This window comes from Pseudorasbora parva, chromosome 3 (assembly GCF_024679245.1).
Source record: "Pseudorasbora parva isolate DD20220531a chromosome 3, ASM2467924v1, whole genome shotgun sequence".
In the NCBI taxonomy this organism is placed as follows: Eukaryota; Metazoa; Chordata; class Actinopteri; order Cypriniformes; family Gobionidae; genus Pseudorasbora; species Pseudorasbora parva.
The window spans coordinates 20,801,472-20,828,014 of NC_090174.1; the positions used below are offsets into that span (position 1 = coordinate 20,801,472).

At 38.9% G+C, this 26,543-nt stretch overlaps 1 protein-coding gene across 2 annotated transcripts in view; it reads right to left on the bottom strand.

Moving 5' to 3' along the window:
- Positions 1-3,567: 3,567 nt before the first annotated feature.
- Positions 3,568-26,543, bottom strand: part of col27a1b (collagen, type XXVII, alpha 1b) — a 133,607-nt gene continuing 110,631 nt past the window's right edge. The window contains exons 42-61 of one of the 2 annotated variants that reach the window (XM_067438081.1): positions 21,210-21,266; positions 21,058-21,111; positions 20,691-20,744; positions 20,229-20,282; positions 20,062-20,115; positions 19,877-19,984; positions 19,666-19,773; positions 18,680-18,787; positions 14,208-14,261; positions 13,363-13,425; positions 13,215-13,268; positions 13,083-13,118; positions 11,806-11,823; positions 11,665-11,700; positions 11,517-11,543; positions 7,630-7,692; positions 5,539-5,707; positions 5,216-5,325; positions 4,796-5,014; positions 3,568-4,526 (exon numbers count right to left, since the gene is read on the bottom strand). In XM_067438081.1, the coding sequence (XP_067294182.1) occupies positions 4,380-4,526; positions 4,796-5,014; positions 5,216-5,325; positions 5,539-5,707; positions 7,630-7,692; positions 11,517-11,543; positions 11,665-11,700; positions 11,806-11,823; positions 13,083-13,118; positions 13,215-13,268; positions 13,363-13,425; positions 14,208-14,261; positions 18,680-18,787; positions 19,666-19,773; positions 19,877-19,984; positions 20,062-20,115; positions 20,229-20,282; positions 20,691-20,744; positions 21,058-21,111; positions 21,210-21,266 (1,593 nt within the window). In that variant the 3' untranslated portion in view covers positions 3,568-4,379. Of the gene's footprint in view, positions 4,527-4,795; positions 5,015-5,215; positions 5,326-5,538; positions 5,708-7,629; positions 7,693-11,516; positions 11,544-11,664; positions 11,701-11,805; positions 11,824-13,082; positions 13,119-13,214; positions 13,286-13,362; positions 13,426-14,207; positions 14,262-18,679; positions 18,788-19,665; positions 19,774-19,876; positions 19,985-20,061; positions 20,116-20,228; positions 20,283-20,690; positions 20,745-21,057; positions 21,112-21,209; positions 21,267-26,543 lie in introns of those variants that run through there. The other variant, XM_067438083.1, reaches the window with a different exon arrangement.

Below are 26,543 nucleotides of genomic sequence, written 5' to 3' on the forward strand. Positions count from 1 at the left end.
CTTTTGAGGGATCCTGATCGAGCTGAGCACATTCCTTTGAGATGAATGATAGCTAACGCTGATGGATATCTTTCTCTTTCTCTTTCGCTCTTTCTCTGGGCCTTGTGTGTGTCCCTGCGGTTGGGTTATTAAGGGCCATATAGTCATATCTCAACTGGAAATGTTTACACATAGGGGTATAAATGACTCAACCTCATAACGATTTTGAGATCTTATCAAGGGTCAGTGAAAATTATGCCTATCTATTAGGAAATGTGTTTCTGGTGACTTTTCAGAAATACTCATAAAAAAAAAAAGCATTAGGTTTGTAACACGTTACAATCAGGTCTTGTTTGTTAACATTAGTTAATGTATTCAGTAACATGAACCAATATTAACAATGAGCAATACATTAGTTACAGTATTTATTCATATTTTTTAATGTTAGTTAATAAAAATACAGTTAATTGTTTATGTTAATTCACAGTGCATTAATTAATGATAACAATTACAACTTCTGATTTTAATAATCTATTAGTAAATGATGAAATTAACATAACCTAAAGATTAATAATGCTGTAAAAATATTGTTCATCCTTAGTTTATGTTAACTAAAGTAGTTCATAATGTTAATGAAACCTTACGGTGAAGTGTTACCATTAAGATCAAGATATAGAACTGTTGGAACAGTTTCAGTTAAGCTGTTATTTTAGTTTAGTAATTGATTGTGTGCATATGTCTCTGGTTAGGCCTTTACCAATTACATGGTAATCTTATCGCAACGCATATTTAGATTTTTTTCCTTTCAGTTTTAAACAAATTGTTTTATATGATAATGCTGCATAAATAGCTTATCATTTCATTAATCGACTGCCCATCAGCTGATCTTCAACATGTTTGTTCATAAACATTCATTTTGGATCTATATTGAGAGTCACTGACAATTTTGCACAGTTTTGATTTAGTTTATGGCACTCATTCATGGCATCCGCAAACAATGATTGACTGCCGCACAAATTTTATGACTGCATCAGAAAACGTAAAAATGCTGACTTTGGAGGATGCATAGGAAGGCATCAAGGCCCGTCTGAATTTACTGTTAGCTTCCTGTCTCCTGAGATACCTTCATCTGATGGATTTTTCAAGGCAGCATAGATCCTTCACTGCCTTTTATATCCCACAGTCCTATGCATTCCATTTGGTGACAGAAAAAAAAAATGGTGTCTGAAAGTTGCAGTTGCTGACGTTTTTGACCTATGTTTTCCACTTCTGATATAATTTCTATCGAGAAATTACTAAATATTTGCTTAGTTATCAAAGCTCGCTCTATTTTGCTTTTGATCATTAAGCCATTACAATGCCTTCAGAAGTCTGTCCGAAGTCAGTTTCATGAGGTTGTGCGTAATTGCTGACTGCAGAGTCATTGCCTGATAGGGCAGCAAGGCAACAAGTCAACTGCATATGTTTTTGGATGCAACTTTTGGCTGCGTCTGAAATCTTAAAAATGTTGCCTTTGCATTCCAAGGCCTCACATCTGAATCTAATGCTAACTTCACTTCCTGTCTCCTGAGATAACTTCATCTGATTGATCTTTTAAGGCAGCATAGATATATCCTTCACTGCATTTGATATCCCCAAATCCTGTGTATTTCATTTCGAAACAGTTAAGCAAAAACAGAAAGATTTTAGGTGTCAAAGCTATGGTTAGTGTAGCCTAAATGTAAATGAGATTGCGTTGGAATGTTCAATTACACCAATAGTAATTTTGTCAAAAACACAACAATTCATACATATTTTATGCTCGTGACAAATCTGCATGACCTCACTCGTACATTTTTGAACAATTTTAGGTTTAGGTTTGAGGTGGTCTTTCCTAATGATGCTTTATGTAAAATTGTTCGTATTTGTACAAGTGAAGTCAGATAAACCATTAATGATCATTAAACAATTAAGTGAGGCAACAAGTTAGCTGCCTAAGATTTCAGACGCAGCTAATGGCGTCAAGGCTGTAATGTGATTGGTTGTCAAGGCACACGGGATCCTAGTTAGCTGTTATCTCCAATGGTCAAGTCGGCCACAGACCCTCGTATCTCCCAATAATGAGACCATCTGTAGTTAAGTGCACGTCGGTTATCCAGTTGTCATTGCGGTGCATTGTGGGATTACATTATTTTGGTCCACTATAGTTTCGGATATCACTACAAATGGCTTTACCATAGTGGCTATTTAATAGTATAGGGGGCATTTTCGGACATATCCACGCTCTAGTAAGTGTGCATGGCTTTGTCACACGTTTCCGCCCCCACGGTCATGAAAAAAAAAAAACTATTAAAACTTAATTTTGGAAAAAGACTTTCTCCCAGTGGCTTAACTGAATTAATGTAGCTACAGCAAAACTAAAGATAACATGTATGCATTCATCTCAGAGAAAAATATTTCTCTCACATTCCATAATGAAATTGGACAAGCTTTTTCGTCCTTTAGAAAGTGTGCAAAGGATTGTGGGTGATTAAAAGCTGCAAAGTATACACTAGGTGCCTCCTTCAAAATGATCAGAATGAAGGACGTGAACCGATGGCTGACTTGCCTTTCGATTGTGAAGCACCCCAATCGGTGGTGTGTCCATTGCCCAATGAATCCAGTGCGCATACATTTTTTAAATTGTCCATGGTCAGTCTGAACTGTCCTCATATGGTCAAGAGTGTTGTAAAGATTCTTCAAGCTTTCTATTTTTGTGTTTAATTGATAAAACAACAGCATATATGGGTTCGGAACAAAGCGAGGGTGGGAATGAACATTGTCAGCATGTTTTCATCATTCTTTATTTATTTGAATGGCCAAAAAAGACACTTCAGACAGACAGATATAAGGGCTGCTGTCCTCCATACTTATATTTCTGTGGTATCAATTTGGTTTAATTTACACAAAACTGAAATCTTTGTTCTTTGGTTTTTGCTGGAGGTAATGTAAAAATATTCATTATAAGAATATCCACCTCTTTCTCTGAAATCACAACATGCATTACGGTGAGACCTCAAATTTACACATATAAAGAACAGATATTTAACAACCCCTTGCGGCAAGATAAGATGGTTCCTGACAGTTTTGATCAAAACAACAAATATTTCACAAGAATTTCATACATTACTCATTTTGATCACAGATATTGAAATAATTAACTCACCATGATGTCAAAGCTGTTGCTCATGACAAACCTAATATAATGGTAGAATCTAGTGCTCCGATTTTGATCAGCAACAGTAATATTACAACTCAGGTTTGTTATTTGTACACACACCTCAACAAAGACACAAAAATCAGTAATTTTGACAGAGCAGAGCATATTTTCCATGTCAAACAATTACTTCTGCAGTCAGATAGGGCTTATGCAATTGCAAATATGTACTTGATGTAAAGGCCTACAGCTGAATGATAAAAAGCACAATGGTTTATGAAAACACATTGTCTGCTATAATAAAAAGTTATTGTGCCTTTAAAGTTCAAATATTTGTACAAACAAGGCAGAATAAAAGATTCAAAATATTTTTGGCTGGTAAAAAAGATTGTTAACATTCCTTTTTTTAAAAAAAATGTATACAAAAATATTCCCTTTCAAGGTATAAAAGGCACTTAAGTTAAAAACATTTGATGGAAACAGAAATCTAACCACAGGAGTTAAATGCATGTGAATCCATTTCTTTAAAACGTTATGTCCCAAAACACCAAACAAATTCGAGATGGGAGGTAGATGTTTACAAGTAACTTTTCAAGTTTGGATTCACCTTGACTCATATTCTGGCTATGAATGAATGCATATGTGTGTGTGTGTACGTGTGACCCGCAGATATACACAAGTACACACGACAATGAACCTGAATTGAATGATATGAGTGACAGTAAACCCCACGTAGAACAGCCAAACAGAAGATTCTTCTTTTTTTAAAGAATCTGTTCATTCGCTATTGCACTTTACAGAAAATATACATACACACACATGTACATGTATAAATACACATGATCATGTATAACTATAGAATACAAAATAAGTACTTAATTACAGATGAATGACAAGCTCCTTATAGCTTGTCCAAATAGATCATGTGCGAAAAACACAACTGTGAATAAATTAAGACTTCGAAGAGTTTAATAAGCACCTCTAACCACACATCCAGGCCTTGTTTTGCTCTGAAAAGACAGCATCTGTCATCTCGAGCTGCTTGCATAAGAAGTCTTGTTTTCTCCAAAGCTGCTCTAGATTCCTCTTTTCTCATGTTTCAAGGCTGAGGTCCATGCTTGAGAGGAGAGGTACAAAACTCAAGTTTTGTTGGCCTCTAGGGTAAGAGAAGCTCTCTGTAATCCTGTTGATCAGGGGTATTTTAAGGCTTCCATTGTTTCTTTCTTTATAAAAAGCATACAGGGCCCACCTCCAGGTGGTAATGTGAGCCTGGTTTAGTGCTGGGCAAGTTGTAGATATCCACAATGGGCAGTAAGTATGGGTCCTGTGTCCGGAAAATGAACTGTGCCTGATGCCATCGGCCATCTGTGATCTGAGAGGATAAAAGGTGAAAGAATCAATTGAAAAAATGAGGTAATCTAATAATGACGTGTAAAATAGTTTTTACTTTGCCAAACAGCCCTATTATGTTACACCCGGGTTGCAGCCTTTGATTTAATAATCACTCAAAGCTATATCACGATTATTACACAGTCCCATTTATATATGTTAATTTTTAGCTTTCCATCAGCTCACAAACTCCCTGCAGTTTCCTTACAAACTCTCGTTTGGGTTACAAACCCTGCATTATTTTAAGCATACCCAGCACTCATCCTTTATCAGATCAGGCTCGATGAATCCCCCAGACTCGATTATCTGTCCGTTCCAGGCTTTAAAGTACACTGAACTAGAGGAAGGTGTTTTGGAATCCCCTGCTGCCCAAACAGAGATGTTCAGACAGTGAATGGTGATGATCTGCACAGCCTCTGAGCTCAGGAGGTGGATGAAGTTCATCTGGATCAGACTCACTCCAGTCTCCAACTTTAGGAAAGAAATAACAGCATAATCGATAAATTAGAACAATGGAACAATATGAGCAGGAAGAAATGCAGACAGATTTTCAATTTTGAGTGAACTTTTCTATAGAGAAATGGACAAAAAAATCAGAGCTTCCTGAAATATGGACATTTAAATTATTATGCCGATTACGATATTATTATTTTGATTGCCGGCTTTAAAGACCTTGGACACAGCAACTGGCTTAAGGCAGGTTTGACCACCGTTGGTGAAGTTGCACATCGCTTCAATATTGTCAGAGGAGCAGCCCAGGTTAGGATCTATCCAATAAGTGCCTTTGGTGAAGAAACAGGATAAAAATAAAATGAATGAGTCCATTCCTATTCTATTCATTCCTATCACACATGACAAACTACAACTGCAATTGGCTATTAGCTACCTTTATTATTTTACATAATTGGTTGTGTTAATTTAGCTATAAAGAACATCACAGAGATTAAACAATGACATTAACAATGACATTAATAAAATTAACATCATGTACTCACCATCATTCAACTTCTGTTCGCATTCAAACAGATCTCTGCACATTCTGGCTGGATTCTCCTGCGTGCCCAGTGGGTTTTTGATGCTGTGGATCAGGATGCTGAGGTAGTGAAGAGTCTTAAAGATCTCGGTTTCCTGGTCCAGCATTGGAAGGTCAGTATCTTGATACATCTATGAAATGGAATGAAACAATGTCAAGATGGTCTGTAATGTATTGCAGACTACCCTATGACTATGAGGGCTTTCACACTGGGCACGTATGCTGATGTCTGAATCCAAGTGCGATTGCTGCAACGAGGCAAGCAAGTACTGGTCTAAGTACTGGTCCTACTGGAAACACAAGCAAAGTCCAAAACTAAACAAAGTCCAAAGTTCCCAAAGCCAAAGTCCCTCCTTGGCTCAGCTGGAGATCTCTTTTTAAAGGAGGGCCTGAAGCACTGGTCACAGGAATATCCGATTGACTGTTAGTTTTTGTGAAAGGTACCAAGCCGCAATACCTAAGACCAACAGCAGAGGTCGTCACAGCCCTTTACAAGGCAGGCTTACACTTTGAAGTGGAACCTGTTTATCGAGTGGTGCCCTTTTCAACGGTAAGGCCCCCGAAGATGCCTGATCAGAACTGTGCTTTCCTTCCTGGAAGAGGATTTGGAGTGAAGACTGTCTTCCTTCCCCCTGAAAGTGCATGTTGCCAGAATTGCTACACATCACGATGCAGTCAAAGATAAGTCAGTAGGAAAGCAAGTTATCAGGTTCCTGAGTGACAAGGTTAAATCCTCCTTGCTTTTACGTCGTACCCTCTTGAAACTTTTCTCTGGTGCTTATGGCACTGCAGAGAGTGCCCTTTGAACCTATGCAGTAAGCTGAGTTAAAAATGATGTCGTTGAAGACAGTACTCCAGACTTCATTGGCTTCCATCAAGAGAGTAGGGTATGTGCAAGCGTTTTCGGTGGATGAAGCATGCCTAGAATTCGGCCCTGCTAACTCTCACATTGTCCTAAGACCACAGCCCAGACACGTGCCCAAGGTGCGACATCACATTACGTCAGTCATTAACGTAACGTCTCCGTTCCCTCCTTCAGGGAACGAGGGTAACATACGGAACCGAGACGTTCCGTACCACAGTATGGTACTACACTTAGTTTGGGATGAGTTCTAAACATCATTTGGTAAATCAAATTGACCCCCAGAAAAGGTACCAATAAGGAGAAAAAAATAGTTCCCATTATTAAAATAATATAAACAAATATATAGTGTACCGACAAAACCTTTAATCGTTGATATGGCATTGATTGGATACTTACAATTGTCTTAAAATATAAAACGACCCATTGTTTCTTTATATGTCATCGTGTTAAACCCGCCAATAGCGCGCCAGGTGGATAAGCCAGTCTGTGATTGGTTCCCACAAAAGTGTAACAGAAGCAGTAGAAATGAATGTACAGTTGAGTACATTCTGAGTTGAGTTGCTGAGTTGCTGGGCGAAATCAAATCGCCAGCAGATCAGGCTGGGTTTACCCAGTCTACATCTGATCATAGCGATGTGGATGTTTGCACCAGCTCTGAAATTCACCAGCATCATGTCGACAGATGAGGTAATTAAAATCATTTATTTATTTAATAAAATGACAGTGTTATGATAGTTTGATTATAAAATATACTTGAGACTACAGATTAGAATATATAGATCTCTTAGACTATAGTTTGAATTACTCCCTTTTCTGTGTATGACACTGACGTAACGGTACAGAATGGCTCTTTCTGCATTATCCTGAGCCTTGTAGCATTCCTTTCACATTATTCAATGGAAACAAGGCTCACATAGCGCACATAAACGTCTCATCCCAGCAAAAACATCCTAAGTCTTTTACATAAAAAAAAAATCATACAAACCCTAGGATGTACACACATTGGCAATAAAAAGTTATTAATACATAACAAACTCTTACCTTTTGCCTCTAAGTGAAGATGCCACAGAAGAGGCTGAGTTCAATGCTTTGAGGTCATGTTAATTCGATAAGGTCAGTGATATCGCAAACTAAAACTAAGCACTAACACAGAAGCTTTTACACTTTTTGAACATTATTGGCACCTACCTCAGACCTTAATGTAGAACGGGGATCAAAAACCTGTGAACGAGCACCAAGAGCCTCATTTTCCTAAGAGAAAACAAAGTAATGTAAGACTATAAAGGAAGGCAAACAGTATATGATTTAAGAGAAAAAAGTCTTTTTCAAACACCACATATGGTGTATCGACTGTCTTTTATTTTAGTAGAACAAAGCGGACAGGCACTTTCATCAGGTGAGACATTTTCAGAAAGCTCATAACAGCAATCCAGACAGTCTTATAATAGAAGCAATAGAATGAAACTCATGAAACTTTGCACATGCGTCAGAAGTGGCAGTATACATCGGATATTGGTTTCAGAATTAGGTGTGGCAAAATGTCTCAATAGTGGCACCTACAACATTTAAATTAAGAGCCTCAATTTAATCAGAATCAATAGATTTAATCAGATCAAAATAATTTTTGGTCAGTCTAATCTTAAGGCCATAGCAATGATAAATTGCAAAGATCTTGCGTTTTCGTTGAACGCTGTGTCCGTGACGGCCTGACAAATTCTGATGTTTCGCCATTAAACAAGAGGCTGTTGTAAGTATAACGGCCGTTTCACACCGCAAGCGTGAGCGGCGCGTGAGCAGCGCGTATTTTTTTCGGCGCCCATGAGTGCATTCACACCGGGAGCAGGAGCAGCACGTGAGCGTCAAGCAGGAGCGTCGCGTGAGCAGCAGTGAAGCGGGGGTTTCGGCTGCGAGCCTATTTTTGCTGCGCTGCTGACGCTTCTGACGCTCAATTAAAGTGAAAGCACACTTTTAAAGGACAAAATAAATGTGATTTCACACAAAAAGTGCCTAAAATGCACACAGGAAGCACGTGTAGTGTATTTGAACAATAACTGGAGTATGTCAGAGAAGAAAACGAAGAATAAAAATATCTGTGGAAGATTTTAGCAATTTAAACTTGTTTTGATTATTGAGTTTGGGTGAAAGTATGGTTATGATTATAAAAAATAAAGTAAACTAGCCAGAAAATATAACAAACTTTCGTTTAGTTTAGTATTTAATACTCAGACAGGTAAAGGCTCTCGGTCTGCAGCTGCAGTCACGGTGCAAAACGAAAGCACACTTTTGATGGACAAAATAAATATAATATCACAAAAGCGCTCAAAAATGCAGAAAAATAAAACGAAGAATAAAAATCATCTGTAGAAGATTTACCCATTTAAACTTGTTTTAATTATTCAGTTTGGGTGAAAGTATTATAAAAAGTAAAGTAAACTAGGCAGAAAATATAATTATTTATTTTAGTTTAGTATTTAATACTCAGACAGGTATAGGCTCTATCATTGTGGGAGCCGCTGCTGTGACGCTGCACCAACGCTTCCAGTGTGAATACACTCGCGCGTCTGCAGCTGCAGTCAAGGTGTAGTTACGCTGAAGTGCAGCTCACGCGCTGCTCACGCTTGCGGTGTGAAACAGGCGTAAGGCATAAAATGTCCAACATCCCCCAAACTTCACGTTTGAGAAGAGTCCTGCCCTGAACACATCTATATGGCAATATTCAGTTATAGTAATAGCACCATCCACTGGCAAGAGGAAGTGAAGTGTTCAAAGGTGCCCTAGAATGAAAAATGTAATTAACCTAGCCATGGTGAAATAATAAGATTTCAGTACATGGACATCACATACTGTGAGTCTCAAACACCATTGCCTCCTACTTCTTATGTAAATCTTGTGAATTCAAAACACCACGGAAAAAAAAGTGCTTCTCAACATAAACTCAACTGTGATGCAAGCGTAGGGCATCATTTATATGCATGCCCCAACATTTGCATCTGTCAAATCATGTTCATTGTCAGGTGGAAATGATGGAGCGAATCATCAGGTAAACAAGCTGCTCGCATGGACACACTTCACTTCACATATACATCATATAAGTTAAAACGATAGTCATTTGACAAGGCTATTAATTTTGTAAACATATAAGTTTTATATTTATATTTTTGAGAACTGAAGTATGGTGCTTCCTATGATGTTTTTTCCTATTTGATTTTGTCACTCCGTAACCCTAGCCTACATTGTGACTAACGTTATATAAACATGCAATATCGTTGACGAAAAAAGACAAGTCTAAAATGTAGGCTGAATGACACACTTTAAGCAGAACATCTTAAATGGAGATTGATAAAATGGAGCTTACTTGTTTATTGGTGTTTTCAGATCATCCGCGCGCGAGAAAGAGAGCTTGCGTGCATATGGTTGCCAGATTGGACATGATTAGGTAAAACACCGGATAGCACACGTTTTTTTTCACAAAAAAGCTCTGTTTGGGGGATTTGATTACTGAAAATTGGCAACCGCACGAACACGAGCTCTTTCTCGCGCGCGTGGATGATCTGAAAACAGTGAAACACCAATAAACAAGTAAGCTGCATTTTATCCAGCATTTGAGATGTTTTGCTTTAACTGTCATTTAGTCGGCCTGTGTTCTGTCAGGACGGTCAGGACTCATGAGCTGAACAGCCGAACTGCTGTGAGCTGCTGAAATAAGCCAATCAGAGCAGAGCTCAACATTAATATTCATGACCCTTCCAAATAAGGCTAAAATAGAGCATTACATCCTAGATATCAGAGAACAATTTAACATATTGTTTCAAATCATTCTAGGGCACATTTAACACTGTGATGCACTACTAGCAACATACTAAAATATGCAATTGAGTACTAAACATGCTAGGAACTTTCTAAAACATGCTAGCAACACTTAGCTGAGTGCTAAAGCATGCTATTAAAGTCACAAAACAGAAAGTTGTTGTAACTTAAGCATACAATCTGCCTCAAACTTCATATGTTTGATAAGTGCCCTGGCCTGAAGACATCTTCATGCTAACATTTAGTTATAGTCAGAGCGCCACCAGTTGGTAGCAGGAAGTGAGGCAAATACAAAAGACTGACATAGTCCTCCTATTTTTATATACTTAAATGCATTGCCCTTGCATTTTTTCGTGCTGTTGCGTGCTCTTTTTCCTAAAGCCCTTGGGTGATGGTGGCATGGGTGTGGAGGCCCTTTCCTCATTGTTTGCAGCTTTAATTACTTCTGTTTGTAATTTCATCTAAGCAGGTGTTTATTTGGATGAGAACCGTTTTCTTGACAAGGAGGGCCTGTCCCAATATCAATCAATCAATCAATCAATCAATCAATCAACTTTATTTATATAGCGCTTTTACAATCACGATTGTGTCAAAGCAGCTTCACAGTGTCAAACAGGATAATATTGCGACAAAATTCGATTTGAATGTACAGTCGTACTGGAGAAAACAGTGATGTTATCAGCTTATTTTAATTTATCATATAGCGACAATGTTGGCAGATCAGTATTATAGTTTATAGAATTAAATTAGACCTAATTCATACATTTTATTTGTATAATAAGTTGAATAACTTAGATCATAATTTTAGTGTCCCCAACTGAGCAAGCCAAGCCAAAGGCGACAGTGGCAAGGAACCAAAACTCCATCGGGGCATGATGGAGAAAAATAAACCACGGGAGAAACCAGACTCAGTCGGGGTGCCAGTTCTCCTCTGGCCTATTAACACACCGTGTAAGATTATTATTCTGGCAACCTTACAGGTCGGAAATCATATTAGATTGGAATATTCAAAATTTCATGGTATCACGGAAGAGACGGATTCATTTAGGATGGGGCATCGATTACACAAGAGTATGAATACAAGAAAGATCGGAATTATTGCGCCGAAGACGGGTTTTGTAATTACCAATACCCACTCATGCGGTCTTTGCGGCACTGAGCATTGGCATTTATCAGACAGCCTTGTGCACTTACTTCCTGTTACATACACACACTCTCAAATGTCCAAGACAAACAAATATATCTTAATATATTCTAGGCATACTTACACGAGAAAAAGATATACCAGGAAGCCCCTATAAAACCAATGAGAGATGAAGAAACAAAGTACTGATTACTATAAGCTTCAGTTAAATGCTAAACTTAAGCATGACACATAGTATGCATTGGTTTGTAAAATGCATCAAGACTACTTACTTTAGGTCCAGGTGGTCCCCGAGGACCTGGAGGTCCCTAAATGATGGTGAGAAGGACATTTTTATGTTAGTTAAACAGTACCAATTTAATTGATCTAAATATACATGGGTAGTAGCATTGAAGGACATTGGGGAAACATACCATGGGTCCCTGAGCCCCCTATTTAAAACAAAAGGAGAAACACAAAATGTTACTTTCAGTGGGAAATCATTTTCAATATTGAATTCACTCCCTACTAATCTGAATGTACATTTAAAGTGTCTCAGGCTAAGTCTCATTCCACTCTCTATTTCCAAATAGTGTGAATCAGATCATCATGAACATAAATGATTCAATTACCTGCAACACACGTTCCCAGTTACAAGATTTCCCATGCATTCTGGGAACTTTTAGAGTGAATATTTGAGTGCACTTGGATTTTTTAAATTTTATTTAACACACTGGGGAGCTGCTTTATAATACAAATTGAAGTTGTAGCTCTAATTGGATGCGACAATTACATAAATAAACATGACTTGAATGGATTGCCACATTGCAAAGCTTGTGCAAACATATCCACATTCATATGACTAGATGCTTTATTAACTGCAGTTTTCTCACTGCTGTCATTTGTGTTGTATGTTTATTTTGTCATTGAGAGAAAAGCGCCCAGCACATATTTACATATTAACTCTTTCCCTGCCATTGACAAGTTATCTCTTGGTGCTATTACACATTTTCTGAAAGAGTACTGAATCTCCTGATCAAAACACAGGAAAAGAAGCAGAAACAAGTGATAGTGATAAATAATCATTTGCATATGTAAAATAACACGACCATCAACAACCCGCATAAAAAAAATCAAAACTGCCTAATGTTACTGATTAAAATGTCAACCCAGGATGAGTTACAGAACTGTGCAATATTTGTGTGTTGAAGAGTCGATCTACGTCATCTAGGTTTTGATCATCGTTCTAAATCTGATCAAGATGCAGTCTGACAAAAACAAATTTTCTCAGCTTTTTGTTTAAAATGTAGCTTTTTTATGTTGATAAAAATGAATGCATGAAGCTAGAATTTTTTTTGCTCTTTTTTTTCTCGCAGTTCTTTCTTTTGGTATATTGCATTGTTCAGATATGCCACAAAATATTCTGGGGGCCATGACATTTTTTGAAAATGATCAAAAACTCTGGCGGGAAACAGCCAACTTTTTATTTAAATGCTGGCAGGAAGTTAATCTAAAAGCCACTCCCAACAGTGTGAGTGGTGTAGATATGTTTACTAACATTATTCTGCTACAAAAGTATTTTTTTACTTCTTTAACAAACTTCGCTATGATAAATCAAGAAGCATGTTCGTTCCAATGTCAATGCCAGTCTAAAACAGGAACATATAGGAACCTTTCATATTAGAAGTACAGCATTCCAAAGGATTCTTACCATTTCCCCTCTATGTCCTTTGTCTCCTTGTGGTCCCTAATACAAAGAGAGGAAGAGAAGGATTTTTTTTCAATTATGCACCCAATTAGAAACCACCTATGAAACATCTTGTGTGATTCAGATCATACATACTGGGTTACCACTAGGCCCAATGATACCAACAGCTCCAATGGCTCCTTGCATCCCCTTAAAAGAAGAAACACCTACAGTAGTTGCTGATCAAGAACTCTTCATCCATCTCATTGTGTGTTTTCAGAACAGTTCTCACAGTGGTACTTACCATTAAACCCTGAGGACCCTTTGGGCCCTGGATACCAACAGGGCCAAAGTCTCCAGGTGGCCCCTGTGAATGACAGAAACACTTACGGAAGTCAAAACTGTTTGGCCTTAAACGGACACAAATGTCATCACAAAGCTTTTGGTTGTGTAACTAGAGCTCTCAAAGCTGCTTAAAGATGTTCTTTTTTTATCTTGAGCTACAGTGCTTCTACAGCTGTGATGAAATGCTACAGTAGATTGCACTGTTTGCTTGAAGGGTTAGCATTAAAATGAGAAGAAAACAATTACTGTTTGCCTGATTAATTGGATTCTGATTAATCACATAAAGGTGTTTTCTCTATTCAGACTGTTAATTAATCGCAAGACTAGTCACTAGTCACAGGTTTTATGTAAGCATTATCAAACAGCTTTACTTTGTGAAATAGATTTGATTTGTGGGGAAATCTTCTCTTTTAGCTTCTTTGGTAAAACAATATAAAGGAAATCATTTCAGATACTTAAAATAAAGAGGACATCATTTTACTTCTGTAATGTGACATTTCTATGTGAAACGGTATTCAGCTAGAAAATAATATAGGAAGGGACTTGATTTGAATTCTTGTAGTCTCTATATGGCAGGTGGTTGGGGGAAAGGGGCTTGGTAACATTAGTTAAAAAGAATGTGGAGGAAAGATTACATTTTGAAGAAAGATTATGAATACTTATTAAGAGAACCTTTTTTATTATTTGGAAAATGCACAGACCATTTACAACAATACCAGCAATACATATAGATATATGTAACACGGTCAATCTTTATTATAATTATAATTTATATGATAACTGTAGTGCAATATGTGAATTTACCTTTGGTCCAAACATCCCAAAAACCCCAGGAAATCCCTGTTGACCAGTATCACCCTAAAGAAAAATGTAAACAGAACAGTAGCAGAAACAGTTTGTGACAATAAGTGTTGAAGAAATGTCGCTGTCATTCATTCATTAACTGTTAAATAGACTGAAAACGTATATACGCCACTGTTCAAAAGTTTAGGGTCAGATTTTTATTTTTTTATTTAACACTTTCATTTAATAGGGATGCATTCAAGATCCCCCAACCTGTCCTCCAAAAAAATATGACTCTATAGGTTGTTTTTCAAGCGCCTTATTACGACCAATATTTGCATTTAAAAGTCATGCCCTCTAGGTGGAGTAAAAACCAAGGGGGTAATCTAGCAGTCGGAAAGCGGTTCACCCATAGAGGCGGCCATTGCTAACCAAGCCATCACCTGCTGTTAGCATCCCATTGACTCCCATTCATTTTTGAGTCACTTTGACAGTGAATCACTTTACATCTGTTCACAAAACAACTGAGGCGTTTAAAGACTCCATTTGTCCATTGTTTATTTCTAAAGAAACACGACAATGCATAAAAGGCTCCATTACCTTGTATCTTACACTATCACTTACACGTAGAAGCTGTTTTTGTAAAAATAGGCTAACGATTGCGTCATAACCAACTGTCGCACAGTTGAGAAATTACCGTATAGACAGAGAAGACGCTCAGAAGCAATCTTTTACTGTCTATGAGGCAGTCAGGGGAGACATAAAGTCCGATAAAGTCAAGGGAGAAGAATGGCGAGAAGCCGATAGTGAGCCAAAAGCAACGGGACAAAACATTTATCACCCTGCAGCCATATCACCCTGACACTATACTGACGAAGAGCACCGTCTTTCGGATGAGATGTTAAACCGAGGTCCTGACTCTCTGTGGTCGTTAAAAATCCCAGGATGTCCTTCGGAAAAAGAGTAGGGGTGTAACCCCGGCATCCTGGCCAAATTTGCCCATTGGCCCCTCTGTCCTTCAAGGCCTCCTAATAATCCCCCTCTCCTGATTGGCTTCATCACTCGGTCTCCTCTCCACCAATCCGCTGGTGTGTGTTGAGCATTCTGGCGAAAAATGGCTGCCGTCGCATCATCCAGGTGGATACTGCACATTGGTGGTGGCTGAGGAGATTCCCCCCTTCAATGTAAAGCGCTTTGAGTGCCTTGAAAAGCGCTATATAAATCGAACACATTATTTAAACAACGTGATTCAGATTTCACTTTCCACAACTACTAGATGACCTACAACTGTCAGACAGGAGGCTCACGTCACATCTACATTGTCAAGCTCAGTCTGAGCCTGCGTAGTACGCTCAGCCATCAGGAAGTGAGTGCCTCTAACTGACTTCATTTTCCGCCGTTGAAGTCTATGGGAACGCTCTGTCCATTTCTTTTACTGTCTATGGTACAAACAATGACAGTGTCGTGTTACGTCTGACGTCATGAACTCGCGTATGACTGTCGTTACCAACCAAAATGCATGTTCATTTTAATGCAATGTCTGGACTTTTTACCACCATTTGTCATATTTCCATTTAGCAAAAATATATATTTTTTAATTTACAACTACACCCACCCCATCCCTAAACCTACCCAGTGATTTATAGTGCATACACACTTTATGAGCATATGTGTTCCCTGGGATCGAACTCATGATCGCATGATTACATGTTGTTGTTGTATAGTGCAATGCTTTACCAACTGAGCTATGCAAAACCTGAAATATGTGAAAAATGCTTTAAAATGAAAGTGTCCTGCTGTCAATAGGAGCACAAATTTAGAAAATGCTCCTGTGCGTCGTATTTAATTAATTCAAATATTGTTGATAGGGGCGCAACTTTAGTAAACACTCCTATGGGTCATATTTCAAGGAAGTGACAAACGACCTATATGGGCGTATTGGTTGGAGGACATGTTGCAACCCCCTGTGGTGAAAATGAATGTTGTTTATATGTCTATAATATTTTTAATATGCCTCAAGAGAAAATGTGCAAATTCATGAGTCAACACTAAATAATCAGCCATGGACCATTGCTGATTATTTTCTCCTTAAAACTGCAGTGAACCAGACAGTCTTAAAAACGCGGTTTGAAATCTTAGTTGTTCTCTATGTCACAAATATTTTGTAACCAATACCATCAATGTGCGGATGTCTTTCATTAACTATTCTCTGAAGCAGGATAGTCTCAAGAGGAGCCAGGTTATCCCAGTATTTTTCTGTTGATATGAAAAATTAGGTACATTTAGCAATATAGCTTTTTGTGTTATGTATATGATGTACGTATACAATATTATGATGAACTATATGCCTTTCTCCTCATGTTCTAAGTTGTTCAGAGCGTTACCAAGGATGCAGATTTTTAGAAGGCGACTGAGGTGGTGAACAGGAACATGGTTTGTGTAACATTAGCAACACATTATTATTTGTTTGATAAAGTCAAGCCAAAGACTAATCATATCAATTACTGTTATGTGTCCGGCGTTGAGAGAGAAACATAAAACTCATTACCATTCTGAATTAATAATTATTTTCTATAGTAAACTTGAACGAGTGGATCAGCTATTCTGTGCTGGTGTGAGTGAGTCGGGGCTAGGCTTGTGCACAATTCAGAATTGAATTGAGAATGACTCCCAAATTCCAATTGAATTCTTGAATTTGAATTGATGTCAAAAACAGGATATATTAAGTATTCAATTTTGAATTAAAGGAATATATTTATTATCTAGAACAAAATGTATGCAGGGTTGAGGTGTGACTACACTGTAAAAAAATGAATCATTGTTAGTTTCCAGGATGCTTTGCATATGGCTGGAAATGGAGATTAATATTGAAATGAAGTGTTGTTTAATGTGTGTTTGAGTGAAAGGAAACATCTGTTAATGTAAAATGTTCATTTATGTTTGACATTTGATATATTTTCTGTTATGTTAAAGTTTTGACCGTTGCCATTGTGCAGAAGAGTAGAGCTTATGGTTAGGTTGTGATGTGAATAACCGCAAGTATTATTATTATTATTAAGACTGTTGCTTTGTTCAGTGAGCAATAACTTTGCTAATGCTAGTGCAATAACAAGTTTGTTTCTAGTTGTGCCAGCATCAAACTGACTATTCACTGAAACTGACATTACATTTCTATTTACTCTAATTGATATATTTTTTCAATGTCAACTTAAATTAAAAAAGCACATTCCACTAATAATATTTAATTCATGATAAACACTACTTAAATATTATGTTATATTGTTACCATATTTTTTTTAAAAAGTAGATACTGTGTAATATTTTTACAGTGTAGATATGTGTAATGAAATTGTGTTATTAAATTACAAAATGAATGCAATTGTTGTATTACTGAGGTGAAATGTGTAATTGAATTAGTTACTAATCATATTAAAAGTAAACTGTTTTGCATTGATAAAGTATTCCAAACCACATTTATAATGGGTAACTTATAACAGTAAGCAATTACATTTCCAAAGTCCTTCCTAACACTGAATGGATGTGAGATTCAACACATTCTTTATGTTGTGTGACCGTGGAATTTCTTTGAATTGTCATTAATTTAATTCCACTTCCTGTCATTCCCATTCAAATTCAAATTCAACTTTTTGTGGGGCAGAGTCAATTCAATTCAAATTCAAATTCATAAATTGAATTGAGGCCAATTGTGAAATTATGAATTTTGCACAAGACTGGTTGGGGCTAATTTGCATATTAATGAATTTAAGTATACTAAATGAAGCAATGGTGTATAGTTACATTCAAGCTATTTTAAGGTATGAAGATTTAGTTTTTTCCACAGAAAAAAAGTTTTAAACATGCCATTTTGGTGATCATCATGTGACACTGAAGGCTGAAGTAATGATGCTTAACATTCAGCTTTGAAATCACAGGAACAAATTACTTTATTTTTTTAAATACATTAAAATACAACTTGTTTTAAATTGTAAAAATATTTCACAATATTACAAATTTTCTCAAATTTATTTTGATCAAATAAATGCAGCCTTGGTGTGCATAGAGACTTCTTAAATTTTTTTTAATACCCCGAATCCAAACCAGTATATCAGTGTAGGCAGGTGCACTTTTAAACAGTCAAAATGCTCTGATTGTTTAGTCAGAATCAAGTATTTCAGAGAGCTGTGTAAGAAGTTACTGCCTGATTGCAGCAATTATGTTTGATTTTTAGAGGTTCATCATAGCAATCTGACATCATCGGAGCAACATTTGTTGGTGTGTTTGTCATATTTACATTTACGCATTTGGCAGATGCTTTTATGCAAAGCGACTAACATTGAATTTTAAGGTACACATTTTACATTTTTGTCAGTTCTTGCTTTCCCTGGGAATCGAACCCATGACCTTGGCGTTGCTAGTGCCACGCTCTACTGTTTGAGCTACAGGAAAGCCTGTAAATATTTGCAATGGATCGATAACAGAGAAGGGATACTTACAGGTTGCCCTTTGACCCCTCGATCCCCTTGTTTTCCAGGAAATCCCATTCCTCCATTAAATCCTCTTTTGCCTGGAGGTCCAGTTTGGCCAGAGATGCCCCTGTCACCCTAAGTAACAACAAAGTGAAAAGCTAAAACCCACTTATATTGTGATAGATGCAGATAGTGGTGACACACAATCATAAAGAGCGGGTCATTATCCATATAAGCAGACTGATCTCATGAAATGGCGTATGTATGACACGCCAATTCGTATGCCATTTTGGCGTGTTATGAAGACGCATATTTGCTTTTTAGCGTGTTTATCAACGCCGTTTCATTCTATCCCCCTACACTGCCCCTACCCCTAAACCTACCCATCACACACACATCAATTGCATCATTACGTCACCTTTGATTGTAAAATGCCATTGGTTCTCGTGTGTCTCGTGACCGATCACTTCATTCTAAACTTGTCGTGACGTGTGTATCATTTGAATCAGAAATATGAACGAGTGTGTGCGTTCTGTTCACAAAGGGGTGCGATCATCATTTCAACGACTAAAACAATATAATCAACTCTGTTCTTCACATGAAGATATCGTATGACTTCAGAAGACTTGGAATGCAACATGAGTTAATACTTTTATACAGTTTTTTGGTCCGTTTTTGCAATATATACTTGTGACTGTAAATGTATTTGCCTGTTATGTGTTTTATATTGTTGAGAGTGGGTAGGTTTAGGTTAGGAGTGGAGTTAGTTGCTCCAAAAATAAAATTAGGCTTTAAATAATAATTCTGTGGGATCAGTTTGGCGGAATCACACGGCGTAGACATACATGTGGATATGATGGATTGTTTAGGCGTAGACATACATGTGGAATCACATGGCGTAAACATAAACACTGATAGCTCAAAATGCATACAAATAACACGCTACTTGGCTTTAGAAAGTGGCGTCTATGTTTACGCAAAGTCATGATATTATGTTGCAATAAGCAAGGTACCTTTGGCCCAAAAGAGCCTTGAATTCCTGGCAGACCTTGTACACCTGTGTTTCCTTGAGGACCTGGTTTTCCAGGCAGACCAACCTCTCCATCACTTCCATGCTCACCCTAACAGAGGAAAAACAAACCAAAACATCACAAACCACAAAAAGCACATGGGCCATATAAAGTGTTACATTGAGAGCATTGAGAATTACATTCATTGTCTTACTGGCATTCCTTTAACTCCATCTTTCCCGAGGGCTCCATCAACCCCAGGATCACCTTCAAGACCCTCACGACCAACAACTCCTCTGGGGCCAGGAAGACCAACAGGACCCTGTGGGAGAAGCTTAACTGTTGTAGGTTTATCATGATGTCACTGAACTCAGTTCAGCATGTAAGAAACATACTTACAGGGGACCCTTGATTGCCAGATTCACCACGAGAACCGTTTTTGCCTTTTTGACCCTGAATAAATTTGGTTATTCAGTTGAGATGGATTTCAAAATAGAGGCCATGTGTGTGCATTATAAACAAAACAAAATCCACAACACATTTGTGTTCACATGGTAAATTCTTACTTTATTGCCTTTGGATCCTTTAGGCCCTGGAAACCCTCTTGGCCCTGCATTTCCCTTTTGGTTATAGACAGGGAAAATAAGATGAAGAAAATTATAAAAATGTATATTTTAAAACAGGGTTTTTATCATTAAATGAAACCATAAAAAACAAAAACATTTTCATGACTTGAAATAAAATAAATAGCTAGTTGCCAAATAAACATTGCTCATTTTGATGTAGTTGAAGTACTAAAATAACTAAAGCTAAAAAAACTATTTTGAATAACTTCAAACTTAAACAATACAAGCTATACAGACATAATAAAAAATGACAAAATAAATTACTTGAACTACAATTAAAAAATAAAACAAAATAAATATTACTAAATATATATAATTTAAAATATTTACAAAACTATATATCAAAGATATTAAAATAAATAAAAATGGTTTAAATATGTAATTATTGGTAGATTCACTCACAGGGAGTCCAGTGGCCCCTGGTATTCCTCTTTCTCCGGGAACACCTTCATGACCCTTTAGATTTAAAAATTGAAATTCATAAAAGCCTGGTTTCACAGACAGGGTTTAGATTAAGCGATGTTCAATTAGGACATTTAATTAAGCCTTAGTTCAATTAGGACATTGAAGTAGCTTTAGACAAAACAATGGCACTGACATATTTTTAGATTTTAGTAGCTTTCAGTTAAAACATGTATTTTAGTCTGGGACTAGCTGTCTGTCAAACATTGTCTGTGAAACCAGAGGAAAATCATATTTAATTAGTGATCTTTTTAGAATTTTACTTAATAAAAATGTGTATAAAACAAATAAATAAATAAAAACTCACTGGGTATCCAGTGTCACCTGGCTCTCCCCTTTCTCCTCTGTTTCCGACAGGTCCCTGTATCCCAATGAAAACCAAACACATTGATCAGGTTGGCATCTAGAATTCTCCCAAAAAAAGCATAAATGTGTAGTAAATCTAGCGGACTGACTCACGATGTCACCTGAAGGACCAGGTGGACCTTCAACCTTCCCGTCATCTCCTTGCTCTCCCTGAAAATAATATAAATTTATTTCAGTATTGATTTATGAATGTTTCTACCCAAAATATCATATATATTTGGCCAAGTGCTGTGTATATCCTAAGGCAGGGGTCTCCAAACTCGGTTCTGGAAGTTTCTAGCATGTCTAGAAAGACTTTGATTAGCTGGTTCAGGTGTGATTTATTGGAGTTGGAGCTAAACTCTGAAGGACACTGGCTCTCCAGGAGCAGGATTGGAGACCCCCGTCCTAAGGTAAAATTACATCAATAAATGAGAGTTCGCTTTCAAGGGAACTTGCACTGCGTCACCGCTTTGGGAATACCTCTGCGTGATACAACCTTGAAGCACATGTAATCAGTCCAATGGAGTGGTGGAACGTCATATGCAGGTGACATAATCCCAAGGAAATATATAAAGCACACCTACACCAAACACAATCAGCTTCTGTGCCTTCAGCGAAGCGCTCTATGTATATTGTCTGTCAGTGTAATGCAGTTCGTAGAGGGGAAGGAAGGAGGTGGGAACCGGCGAACATTCAACAACTTTAATAAAATAAATAAACAAAACGAAAGTAACGCGGGCAGCCCCTCACGGACTACTGCCCACACACACATAAATCCAGGCCTGGTCCTCTCTCGTCCTTTACTGGTGTTGCTCTCCTTATATGCCTCCAAGCTCCCTCGTGAGAAAACTTGAGACCGGTGTGGCTCGCAGGTGACGCTCATTCGCAATCACATCCCTGGTCTCGCTCGCTTCTCCCGTGTCTCATCCACGTCGCCAGTCAGCTTGGTGTTTTTGTCTGTCTTAGTTGAAAGATACTAAAAGAATTTTTACCACACACAATTTTTTTTTAACACTTATACTGACAAGAGTGGCACACAAATGGTGAAAAATTCAGAAAGTGTGTTCATCCCTGCCCACGCTACATCACGGGTGGGGACACACTCTATGTGTGTTGTTTGCATGGGAGCACAGCACGCTCAGGCAGCCTTTGAGGGAGCTGGTTGTGAGCACTGGGAGCATTTACCAATAAAAATTCAGAGCTCCCACTAAGCGCTCTTTGAGAAGGCTTGCGTTCCCCGTGGTTCGGGTCACGCTGCTGCCAAGGCAGAGTGGCGGCTTCAGTCATGGGTAAAAAGCTAAAAAAAAAAAAAAAAAAACAAGGTGTCGAGGTTGTGGAAGTATCTGGTCTCGCAGTGAATTTTCAGTCCCCACACGTCCACCTACAGTAACATATTGGGACTGAAAAAGCATGGTTATGGTATGATGCCAAGAGGGAAAGTGAGCAAATCGGAGCTGATGTTGTACGCAATCTCTGATCCTCAGCTGATTTAGCTCTTCGAGCCACCAAGGAGACGGCTAGATAAGTTGTCCGTTCTATGGCAGTCCTGGTGGCAAACACGGAGAGGCATTTATAAACGTAACTGAAACAGAGCTCTCAGGTGCAACCTTTGAAGGGCAAGATGGATCTGAGAACTGTCATTATCTCTAAGAAGGCTGCATTGAAAAGACCCTGAGGCCAGTCATGTCATGGTCGTGAGGGTAGTCCCCCCCGAAGGCAGCCGGTGGCCACCTCAGCATATGGTGCCTGCCTCCCTTCTGTGCCCTCAGAGGATTGACCCACGAACCCCGCTGCAATGTCGGGCATGGGGAGCCCACGCGACTGCTGCAAACCTACTGGTTTGCAGTTTCAGGGCACTGCACTCGCTGTGCAGAATACATCAGAGGCCTGTCTCGAGAGACTGGTACCCTTATTTTCTGGTAGAGTGGGAGAATTTTCCAACTCTATCTCAGTGGGTCCTGTAGACCATAAAAAAGAGAGTACGCCATTCGGTTGAGATGTCGTCCACCCAATTTCAAAAGGGTTCTGCCCACATTGGTGAGCCCCTAGCAGGCTCTGGTTATGACTCAAGAAGTACAGGCTCTTCTGTGAAAGAGGAGGCTATAGAGAGGGTCCAAAATCTCAGGGTTTTACAGCTGGTACGTCATCGTGCCAAAGATCTGCACATTCTTTGCCATTTTAGATCTGCACATTCTCAATCGCACTGTAGCAAAGCTCAAGTTCAAGATGCTTATGCTCAAACAGATTGTGTCCAAGATCAGGTCCGTGGACTGGTTTGTCAAGATAGATCTAAAAGACGCATACTTTCATGTATCCATCCTTTTGCAGCACAGTAAGTTCAGGAGGTTCACTTTTCGGGGAGGAAGTGCACCAATATCGGGTCCTTCCATTCAGTCTTGCACTGTCACCCCACACTTTCGAGAAATGTGTAGATGCAACTTTGGTTCCCATGCGCATGCAGGGCATTAGCATTCTCAATTATATCGATGAACAGCTCAGATGGCGGTTCAACATCGAGATTTTCTGGTGCACATGAGAAAGCTGGTGCTGAGACTAAACTCGAAAAAGAGTGTTCTTTCTCTGGCACAGAGCACTAAATATCTGGGAATTCGATCACTGCATGCTCATCTATTAGAACAGGGTATAGGGTCAGTTATCTTAGCAGTGAAATGGGTGAAGCTAGACCAGTCAGTCACTGACAAACTGTTTCAGAGGCTGTTAGGTCTGATGGCAGCAGCGTCCAACATTATACCTTGTGGCCTGTTGTACATGAGACCATTACAGTGGTGGCTCAAAACCAAAGGGTTTTCCCTGAGGGGGAATCCTTTTCGCACCATCAAGGTCACACGGCTGTGCCTTAGTGTCTTGGGATGTGGAAGGAGCCTTGGTTTTTGGCTCAAGACCCAGATTCGGGAGCTTCGTGTTTACGAGTCACTCTGACAACGGATGCTTCCCTCACGGATTGGGGGTGGGGGGCCCATCTATTGCTAGTAACCCGTTTTGGCCAGCCTGAGTAGGGTTCTCGGACTTAGTCTCTCTCCTCGACGGCTCTCCCATGGAGATTCCGGTCAGGAGAGACCTACTCTCTTGCAATCTTGCACCCTCACCCAGAGTTGTGGAGACTGTGGGCTTGGCCTCTGAGGGGGCCTAGCTCATGAGTTCAGGTCTCCCAACTGAGGTTGTGGAGAAAATTCTACACTCTAGAGCTCCGACCACGAGGAAACTGTATGTCTTGAAATAGAAACTTTTCACTTCATGGTGTGGAAATCGCCAGTGGGACCCAGTTAACTACTCAGTGTGTGCAGCGCTGGAATTCCTGTAGGAGATACTCTGCAGGGTAAGCCACCTCCAAAATAAAGGTGTATGAGGGGGCCTTAGCAGCTTACCACACACCTTTGGGCGGTGTATCTTTGGGGGCGACACCCTCTAATTACTCGTTTCCTCCATGGCACTTTGAGGTTAGCACTAGGGTTCCAGCATGGGACCTGGCCATTGTACTTCAGGGCCTTTCTGAAGCTCCCTTTGAGCCGATTGATGAAGTTTCTCACACTAAAAACAATCTTTCTGCTTGTAATATCTTCCCTAAAGAGAATAGGAGATATTCAAGCACTGTCAGTAGCACCCTCATGCTTGTAATTTGCGCCAGGTATTTAAGACCTTCCTTCACCCTAGGCTGGGCTATATTCCTAAGGTTCCTACTAATACTCTAGGACTAGTCATGCTAAAGGCCTTTTGTCCTTTCTTTCAGATGTCAGACTAGGAAAAACGTAAACTGGTTTCCACAGTTCGAGCATTAGATGCCTATGTCCACAGAGCTGCCTTGTGGAGAAGAAATTACCCTCGAGAGGGGACCCAGCATCCAAGCAGAGGATGAGCAAGTGGGTGAAAAACTCACTTGCTTATGAGGCGGCCGGTCAGCCTTCACCTTTGGCTGTATGAGCGCACTCTATGAAGAGTATGGCTGCCTCTAAGGCGTTGTTAGCAGGGGTTTTGTGATGCGGCAGGGTGGTTCTCACCGCATACATTTGTGAGGTTTTATGATCTTTTATGAAAGCGGTGCCGCAGTGCAAGTTCTCTTGAAAGGGAACGTCTCAGTTATGTACAGTCTTGTTCAAAATAATAGCAGTACAATGTGACTAACCAGAATAATCAAGGTTTTTAGTATATTTTTTATTGCTACGTGGCAAACAAGTTACCAGTAGGTTCATTAGATTGTCAGAAAACAAACAAGACCCAGCATTCATGATATGCACGCTCTTAAGGCTGTGCAATTGGGCAATTAGTTGAAAGGGGTGTGTTCAAAAAAATAGCAGTGTCTACCTTTGACTGTACAAACTCAAAACTATTTTGTACAAACATTTTTTTTTTCTGGGATTTAGCAATCCTGTGAATCACTAAACTAATATTTAGTTGTATGACCACAGTTTTTTAAAACTGCTTGACATCTGTGTGGCATGGAGTCAACCAACTTGTGGCACCTCTCAGCTGTTATTCCACTCCATGATTCTTTAACAACATGCCACAATTCATTCACATTTCTTGGTTTTGCTTCAGAAACAGCATTTTTGATATCACCCCACAAGTTCTCAATTGGATTAAGGTCTGGAGATTGGGCTGGCCACTCCATAACATTAATTTTGTTGGTTTGGAACCAAGACTTTGCCCGTTTACTAGTGTGTTTTGGGTCATTGTCTTGTTGAATCAACCGTTTCAAGGGCATGTCCTCTTCAGCATAGGGCAACATGACCTCTTCAAGTATTTTAACATATGCAAACTGATCCATGATCCCTGGTATGCGATAAATAGGCCCAACACCATAGTAGGAGAAACATGCCCATATCATGATGCTTGCACCTCCATGCTTCACTGTCTTCACTGTGTACTGTGGCTTGAATTCAGAGTTTGGGGGTCGTCTCACAAACTGCCTGTGGCTCTTGAACCCAAAAAGAACAATTTTACTCTCATCAGTCCACAAAATGTTCCTCCATTTCTCTTTAGGCCAGTTGATGTGTTCTTTTGGCAAATTGTAACCTCTTCTGCACATGCCTTTTTTTTAACAGAGGGACTTTGCGGGGGATTCTTGAAAATAGATTAGCTTCACACAGACGTCTTCTAACTGTCACAGTACTTACAGGTAACTCCAGACTGTCTTTGATCATCCTGGAGGTGATCATTGGCTGAGCCTTTGCCATTCTGGTTATTCTTCTATCCATTTTGATGGTTGTCTTCCGTTTTCTTCCACGTCTTTCTGGTTTTGCTCTCCATTTTAAGGCATTGGAGATCATTTTAGCTGAACAGCCTATCATTTTTTGCACCTCTTTATAGGTTTTCCCCTCTCTAATCAACTTTTTAATCAAAGTACGCTGTTCTTCTGAACAATGTCTTGAACGACCCATTTTCCTCAGCTTTCAAATGCATGTTCAACAAGTGTTGGCTTCATCCTTA